The sequence below is a fragment of the Styela clava genome, chromosome 3 (assembly GCF_964204865.1).
Source record: "Styela clava chromosome 3, kaStyClav1.hap1.2, whole genome shotgun sequence".
Lineage (NCBI taxonomy): Eukaryota > Metazoa > Chordata > Ascidiacea > Stolidobranchia > Styelidae > Styela > Styela clava.
Window position 1 is genome coordinate 16725431 of NC_135252.1, and position 9641 is coordinate 16735071.

At 35.8% G+C, this 9641-nt stretch overlaps 1 protein-coding gene across 1 annotated transcript; it reads left to right on the forward strand.

Annotated features, from left to right (window-relative positions):
• Window positions 1-2454: 2454 nt before the first annotated feature.
• On the forward strand, window positions 2455-9499 carry LOC120342470 (uncharacterized). The gene is made up of 8 exons (XM_039411303.2): window positions 2455-2677; window positions 4184-4265; window positions 4480-4540; window positions 5172-5276; window positions 7465-7596; window positions 7975-8089; window positions 8409-8521; window positions 8905-9499. Exons 1-8 carry the CDS (start codon window positions 2643-2645, stop codon window positions 8961-8963), a joined length of 702 nt encoding a protein of 233 aa, XP_039267237.2. The 5' UTR covers window positions 2455-2642; the 3' UTR covers window positions 8964-9499.
• The last annotated feature ends 142 nt before the right edge of the window (window positions 9500-9641 follow it).

The following is a 9641-nucleotide window of genomic DNA, read 5'->3' on the forward strand; positions in this document are numbered from 1 at the left end:
CTATTTTATTTTTGTACTCGCACGGAATTGTGAATTCGGTGAGAGGTATTATTATACGTTCATCGGCGGCGAGGTTCTAAAGACAAATGAAAGAGTGAATCGGCGACCTAAATTCCTTAATTAAAAAGCCGCAATATAAAATAATGAAAATAAAACCGTAAACAACATAAGTTTTGTTGAGTCCCGCGACAGTCTAAAAACGCTTTTCTAGACATTGATAATCGCAAAATTTCGCGTGGCTACGGCACACATTATGTTTCGCCGCCGTCTATGAACATACCGTCACTAAAATCGAAACACGGTTAATTGTGGGCGGGATTTGCCTTTTTATCTATTGCTTTAAAATGGTTGTCGATAATTTTTGGGGTATCATTAAACAAGGTTGGAAACGCGATTTTTTTCCCCGGTATGTGATGATATATAAGATAATTAATCTGAAGTATATCGATCAATTTTCATTCTACTGAAATAAATTTTACTCGGAATAAAATAATCGGAGTGCCATCATTGCGATTGAACGGGGTCACTGTTACAAGTACATCTCGAATTTGTCGAATTCGCAAAATAGAAAAAATACGGATCAAAACAATATGTAACCGGGCAGTTTACCACACATTTTTTGTCCGCGGAATTCCGTGGTGTTTTAGCGTGGCGCTTGTTTTGTCGACGCAACCGCAGGTTAAATTTAAGACAATTAAATTAATAATGCAGGACATTTTAAATATGCCCTTATCCGGTTATGGATTGATTACTTTACACGAGAGAAAAATCATTTTTCGTTGAAGAAGTCGGCACTTAAAACAAGTGGCGTAATCGCGGCGACTGTTCGACGTGGATTTCGAGGCGGTGAATTTATATTTTTGATTTATTGGTATACTTTATATCTATTTTCATTGTATGAAGTAAAATTGTACTAAACGTGATTTTAAATCAGATATCGGGATTTTACTAACGGCGATAACGAGCTCGCAAGATTGCAAAAATACGTATCAAAATTAAATACATCAGGCAGCTTATCTCATATTTTTATGTCCACATATCGGCGTGATATTTTACTACAGTATTGTTTTTATTTTGACGTAAGAAGTCGCAACCGCGAGTTACGTTGGACACAATTAAATTAATATATATATAAGGACATTTTAGAATCTCGTAGTTGTCACGGATTGAATATTTGACGCGACAGAAAGACAGATACGCTGAAAAGGCTGCTCTATTAACGAGCGCGTGACCGTGGTGACTACTACAGACGGCACTAGAAATTTCCGATTTTGACCCCCCCCCCCTCCTTTTGAAAATCCTGGCTGCGCGCCTGACTATAGGGTCTTCTGTATGTCCGGCTGATTTGCCGCAGTTTGTTGCAACAGTGCTACATCGATTGTTTCAGGCGTTATGGAGTCTAAATAAACTTGTACTTATACCCCCATCATCCATTTTGTTTCGCTGCGCGCAGAACCTGTAAACTTTCTGGGGTTCTCGGAAATTAAGTCATTCTTTCACGCGCGTATGTTTTTATCACTCCTGGATTCACAGCTACATTAATTGTAGCACGTAGTGTTACTGGATTTCCCACAACTATTCCGAAAGGTTTCTATCAAAATCCGACATCTATATGCAGTTTATAACTCCCTATTAAACATGGTAGACTGGCTATTTAAAACTTGGTTTTGTAATATTGTTAGCAATCAGAAGAATCAAAGTAATACATAATATATATATTCAAAGATTTTGGTTCTCGATTATGGGATATTTCTTTCCCTGTTACCGGTACAACTTGAGCCGTCGTGTCGTGCTAAATTACTGGCGGAATCTACCGAATCCCACAAAGATCAACAGCGGGACCTAAAATTTAGATAAAAATATCCTATTATCGTGAGATTAGGATTACTCTCCATTCCTGGAGTTATACCTGCTTCTAAAATATTTTCCATGATATGGGAATAAATTCTGGTGCAATTATTTCTTTAAAATCAATTGTTATGATGTATTCGCAATTTTTAATGAGTATATCAAGTAAAGTTTATGTTCGTAATCTAACAACTCACAGTGCAATACCGATTACACACTTCGATGTTTCCTTGATTTGAAACAGAATTGATCAATAGAATCCGGTGGGGACTTTCCGTCAATCTGTGTTATCATTTTGGTTGCCTTTTTCGTAGCCATTGTTTTAATAAATTCGCATACCTTATATATTATAAAAATGTTTCAAGTCGTTCTATTCAAGCTTGGTCAATCCATGTTCACGTTGCCATACTACAGCCCAAGCAAGATTTTCACATCTGTATTAACAGACTCTGAAAAATTTCGATTCACAAAAACTAGGGAGTTCATACTTTAGTAAAGTTCACAGCTGCATGAGAAACAGACATTTTTATGGCCTGATGTTCCACACATTAGATTCTGCTTTTATTGATTGAGAAATTCCAAGTCAGAAGCAGGTGGCATAAAAGTCAGATAGTGCCATATCAGTGGACAATAGTTGAATTAAAAATAAATGAGAAAATTGTTTGTTGACAAGAAATCATTCTGTAATTTAGAAATATATAGCTTCTGAAACTAAATAAATTTTGCAGTGACTAAGGATTAATGTAGAATTTGTGAATGGGAATGTTTAGGTATTGTACGAAGAATATCGTAAAATGGACGACTACTCCTCTAACGTATCCCAAACGACGTAAGTTATGTATCGTGTTTTTAGTTAAAAGTAGTTATCAGGTTATGCAATTTATTTCAGATTATTACATATTGATATAAAAGTATTTAAAAAATTGTTTCAGTAAGTTTGTCAAAGCTAATGCTGTAGTGTAATGATTGCGTTATCAGTTATTAAATATCGTGCGTTCAGTTTGATACCATCCTCAATTTCTGATATCAAATTGTCAAGATTGCTCAACTTCAAAATTTCAGTCATAACTGAATTTATCCTGTTATCCGAATGCGAACAATTTATCGGACTGGTTGTTTACCAACAGTGTTTTCAATGTTGTTGTGGAACTCGGGTCTTGTATATTAATGGAATGCGAGATTGTTCATTACTGAAGATCTACTACTTTAATGTTTAGTTTAGATGGTTGTGATGTATCAATGTGTTTGTAATATGAGTTATACAACGATCCCGTTTTATTTGTATTCAATATTATGTATTATTTACCTTGTTTTGGATTCTGAATTCATAGGTATTAAGAAGTCATGCTAACTTTGAAACAAGTAGTCCAGGATGATTATATTCAGTTTCTCTTTATATATATATAGATTCTCCTTATATCGAATTCGCTAACAACGGGTTCCCCTCATTTCAGAGAACCGTGCCGAACTAAAACAAAAAATTAATAACGGGTTCGCTGGTATCGCGCTAACCTAGGGGTGGGCAAGGTTTTTAGAGCAGGGGCCAGCAATTTTGCCCATCTAGACTGTATTATATTGTATGCCAACCAAATGAGGTAGAGAATAGTGACATCAAAATAATTATCATTTGCAATATTTACAGTGTTACAAAAGCAAAAGTGGAAAATAACAAGCCTCGTGACGAAAAATAATTTATTCGCGATTTCAACAAATTTCTCGAATTAATTTTAGCTGAAACATAAAAATTTGGTTTTAGTTTGGTTGTGGCAGCATCAGGCGGCCAGATTAAATTACCCAACGGGCCGGATTTGGCCCGCGGGGCGTGGTTCATCCGTGTCAGCGCTAACCTGTGCGCAAAGCCCCGATTTCTATCATTACTTATCGATCTTAAGATCGGTAAGTATATTGATAGGTATTTGTATGTATGTCTGTCTGTCTGTGTGTGTGTGTGTCTGTTAGATGCACGCGATATCTCACGAAAGCGGGATTGAATCTGCTCCAGATTTTGCATGTGCATTCATCTTATCTCGGACCAGAATCTTATTGATTTTGGGCGAATTATGTCGTATAATTAGCGAGTTATCAATCAATTATTGATATAGTGATCTAGATTTTTGTAAAGCGAGAGAATTTTGAAACCCGCCGAGTGTGTGTGTGCGATGCGCAGTGCGCAAGTTACAAGAGCGGATGAATCGAAACTGCAGTTTCTGTTTTGGGGGATCCCCTAACTATCGATCGATAAGTCTTCGGTTTCCAACCGATATTCTCGTTGATTATATTACCTCCTTTTCGCCTGTTGATTTAACGTTCTATCACTTTTTTATGTTTTGTTCAGATTGAAAAGCGAACAATTGCGATGCTCTTACTCGTTAGATGGGTCCTCAAAAGACAATTATATTGTATGCCAACCAAATGAGGTAGAGAGATAGTGACATCAAAATAATTATCATTTGCAGTCTGCTATTTCAGTATTTTTTTTTTTTATAAATGACAATATCTGCAACCATAATCATAAACTCTTACTGCCTCGTCTTGAACACAAAGCACCGTGATCAGCATGAAACGTAAAGAAATCAATACATTGGCCCGCTGCATTCTTTTGTTTACTCATGTAACATATTTCATTTACAGTTCTGCTCCTCAACGTGGTATCAAACGAAGAAGCCTTTTGAAACAATCGTAACGCGCAGAGGTAAAGCAAAATAATAAAATTGAATACAAGTTTTAGAATCTAATCACCTTACGGATTCCGTTTTTTTTATTTATTTATAATCCAAATATTTCCTATAAATACAATCACTGCTGGTGGGAAGGATCTAGATTCTCGACTATGCACACCACAATTATTTAAATCTAATACTGTATAATATATAGAATGACTACTTACTTGTTGGATACTTTGGGAGAAGGGATCTTCATATGATCCCAAATTGTAATTTCAGAGGAAGCTGTGATCGCAGTTTCAAATAAGTCAGGTCGAAAATTCATAACCATGAGAAGAAGATGTCAGGGTCTAAATTTTATACCTGCTAAAGGCCGGACACTGAGTCGAAATTTTTAACTAAAAAAAGTTATGGTTTTGCTTATTCTATGTCGGAAAGAAGTCAGTTACGTTCAAACCCCGGGTGAAAGTTGTAGTCGAATTTTATGTCAATCTGGTGTAGGGAGCCGAAGAAAACCTTTTTTCAACGATTTCATTAATAAATTACTGTTATTCTAAAACTATAAAGAAGTAATATAAAAAAAAACGGATTACAACATATCGGTATTTCTAATTATCCCATGTCAGGATACAAGATCAATGATGTTTTGTTTATCTGCAGATTGCTTTACTCCCCCAGCTGGTACGGAAGATACAGCCTGTGAACAAAGCGAATGCAAATCACTCATAATCAACTGGAATGATACAAATATCGCTTGTACCAGAGGTGAGGTTTCAACTATGATGATTTTTTTTATTAATAAACTAGACTAGGTTTTGATTGATGCTACAACGGCAAAGTTTTATCAAGCAGAATATTCAAAATGTTCCAAAATCTACTACATAGGTAGCCAGCGACATTTTCTTTATTAAACTCTTTGTTGTTTTCTCGTTTCAGCAAATTCCTGAGCTATCTTCCCCTATTTTGTCGCCTTACTGCGAAATTTATGCAGAGCCAAAATGTGTCACTTTGATTTCATTTTACAACCCCTCGGCGAAATGGCGAACACGAGGAACTTGGTCGAATATTTCGCAATCGCGGCATTTTTGGGCATGTCGACGTCAAGCTCGATTGTCAGGCAGAAAAGATTCTCGCGCTAGGCGTCGTATATGTTAACGTTCCTCGGAACTCATTTGATAGACCACCAAAAAGATAAAAAAAAGTTTATTCCAACAAAACTTCAAAACAAGCAGCTTGAAGACAAATGTTCCGATAAAAATTGAAAACAAGACAATGGTTCCCGAACGTTCCACGAATCCTAATTGAATTATTATCCGCTAATTAAATTATCTGCTTTACCATGTGGATCAGTGATTCTCAAACTAGGGTTGGCCGCATGCGGCTCTCAACAATCTTTTTACTGCGGCTCTTGTTATTGCTTTAAAAATTAAATACTTTCAAAGAAAATTTTCATTGAAAACTGATCATTAACTTGAAATTAAAATGCGAAAGTCTATTAGTTAGTCGAATGGATTCCCCGTGTTTATTTGCGGTAGCGTCGACTAATCTACAAGATGCAATAGTGACGCAACAGTAAGCGCTTTTGCGGCCACTCGGACACTTTTCACTTGGAAAGATTTTAGACATGGCTGTAATAATTGGCTTGCTTGGGGGTAAAGTGAAGAGATGCAGATCTTAAATTCATGGGAAATTGAGTTTATCATGTTTTTCTATGGTGTTCGTGTTATTTTAGTATTAGATCGATGAACCTAGCAAATTTGCGATTGCGTGAATCCTGAATGTTGATTTAAAATGGAGATTAGATAAATAGGCAATACAGGCATTTTTAGGCCCTTGTGCCTAATAGAGGGTCAGACGCTAATTATAACTAATTCCTTCATGTTTTAACGTTTTTTTTTTCAACAAAACAACACCCGATGATTATTATAGCTAAAATACTTACTTAGTAATGTTCAATTTTATTTACGAAATTTATAAAGTCAGCACTTCATCTAATGATTTTGATGGCTGCACTGCCCAAATATCACTGCCCAAATGCTTCAAAATTTAACCATTGTAATCATTTTCGATGATGATAGACGCAACATTTCGTGAACGAGTCAGTGTGCATTGTTACGATTGATTTTTCGTTCTACTCTTGGCTCAACGGCCATTATGGTCGAGTAAAATGTTTACATATTCGAAACATTACTTGGCCACTTACTTAATGAGTGTGAGGATACAAGTAACTCATACCAGCTTTTAAAATAACTTTGACTGGTAATTTTTAAATCCATGCTATTTAAATAACTTGAGTTATTTAATTTTAATCAACTTTATGTTCGGGTCATGCAAGAAATGGCCAATGACATGTCACCAAGCATGCGGAGTTAAGAATCTGTAAAATTTATTTTAAATACCTAATCTGGTTTAACGTTTCTAAATTTACGGAAGTTTTTTTTTGCAAAATATAGAATTGAAAGGATACGTTAAGTGCAAAGATAAGCATATAACACCGTAACGCAAAGACAACGACTTTTCTAATTTGTCGCTTTTTTTCTGATAGAGAGCGCCGTTTGGAAATCTCGCACAATTCACGATTGAGTTGGTGTCTGAGCAGAGCGGCGCAGGTCACGTGGTACCGGATATTCGAATAGTAAAATGTCATTCGAATATTTTATTATTCGATACGTTATTCGAATATTTTGCCCAGCCCTAGTTGTTAGGTGTGTTGTTGTTACGATGACTTGGTATTTTAAATAAGCGTTTGAAGGTTGGTGCTATTTTACCTTGCGTTGCTTTACCTTGCGTGTGCGGCTCTTCATAACTTCAAGGTTTGAAATTTGGCTCTGGGACTAAAAAAGTTTTAGAACCACTGATATAGATGGAGCGCACAGTTTGGTAGAGAAGTGTGATTTGGACACAAGCTAATTTATACTCAACTATAAATTAATCCAATCGTTAATAACTTTAGGTCCAGGAGCAATATGTTGCTGTAACGAACACCTCTGTAACATTGATGTTCCAGGCTATGATCAAGGCGAAGGATGTTATAATTCAATGTCAACAACAACTATAACAACAAAGAATGATACAATATTTAATTGTGAGTTGTTAGTATTTGAGAAGATTGATATATGAAATAAGGGTATATACCACAAGTGAAATTTTTGTTTTTCGTAATATTGTTGGACTAAAAAAGTTCCCAAAACTCATTTCCGACCTGAGGGTTAACATTTTTGTATTCTGACCTACCTTGGATTGAAATTGATTTAGACTCCAACATCAGATGTCGACAACGAAATAACCCATTTGTATTTTGCCAACTTTGGCGATTAAAAGTCGTTTTCTAGTTTTTGTTAAAAATTTCAACACGACTTCCAACTCAAAATTTCAATTTCGACAGCGACCCTGAACATTAGAACTCTAACATTTTGGGAAGTTTACTATTTCGATTCAAAATTTTCAAATAATTTCTCCACAGCTACGACTTCGCCATGGTATACTATCATCGTTTTATTTATTGCAATATGTATTATAATCACCGTAACCGCATTTCTGATTAAAAGAATTCGGCAACGAACAAGACCACCACAGAGGTATGGAATTATAATATATATATATATTTATTCCTTATGTCACGTTTTATCGTTTTGAGAAAATCCCATTTATAGAATTTCCAGATCTATGCCACTAAACCTACAAAAGAAGATGAGACACTACGTAAAATGAAAACTTAAACAGATATAACTTTGGAACCCCGATCAAACAATGGCCCGCCTAAGCCCTGGACCATAATGACAGAATATCAAAAAAGATTTTACTGCAGCGATATGTTTGTCATTATGCTTACATACACAATCATAAGTCATCCACATTCAAGTTGTGAACACTATCATTCCAATTATCTAATTTCAGTACATGTACTCAAAAACAAGAATATAGCTTGAGAAGTTCAACGGTGTCTACGAATACACAGCCAGATGAAATACTGACACAGGTCGTCCATTGCATAGCCGGAGACGACATGGGTAAAATTTATCATTGATTGGCAATTACAGGACATGTCATAATTGGGGTATCGGATCCTATTCTTGATATGTGTAAATGTTACTTTTACAATATGTGTTTTCACGCATTCGCAAGGTTTTAGCAGCTGCTGTTGAAAAGAGTTAAAATCATTTGAATGTGACATCACTTGCCCAACTGACCTCGCTCTTGACCTCTACCGGACATGGTAATATTTGATTTCTGTCATGTTAGTGCCATAGAAAAGAACTTCAACAGGTTAGCGTTTGCCTATATGAATAACTGTTTCTAACTTGACAATAGCAGTTTGCTTAGCCGTGTTGGGTTATCAAACCATTATTGAACAATTAGGCTAAATTTGATAAAAGTTTTAATTTCTATCAAGATACAACCGCAGAAGAAAATGAGATTATCCCACCACCACGAGTAGTAAGCACATCGTGAAAGATGCTGAGCGATTGCATCTTCCAAGACGATTATCAAAAACGTTGACCCGTGATCAAATTGTTTTGGTACAAAACATCATCTTTTAAATATTTTTTATCATTTTTCCTTTCTCAATACTATGGACCTTTCCCCGAGCATCGACTTTCTTGTTTACTTCGTGATATTGGCCAATCAACAAGATGCAAAAAGTGACGTAACAATGCTCCCTTTTCGCTTTCGCTCAGACACTTTTCTCACTCAGACAGATTTTCAAGCGTGGTCGTATACATTACCTCGTTTTCGCGTTTTAGAACTCTATTCGTTAGTTTTCAGTTGTGTTTCGGAAACTTAAATGTAAATCAGATAATTCAATGATCACTCTGTCTTCCTAGGAGTTTTTATTTAAATGCAGTAGTTAAAATTAGTGTAGAAATAGCTGTGATAGACTAGGATAAAATTCTTTACCGGTACTTTTAGAAAAGCAGATTGTTGTATGCGATGAATCATAATGATGGTTTGAAACATATAACCATTTCACAGGCGCTAAATCGCAAAAGCACTTTTAAAATAGCCCCGAAAATTTTGCAATGGTAAAGTATAGGAAGAATGTTTCGGAGATCAAAGGTGGGGGAAAGGTCCATTGATTCAAAGCTACCGATTTCGAAAATATGTTGGTCTATCGTGCTTTTGAAGCCA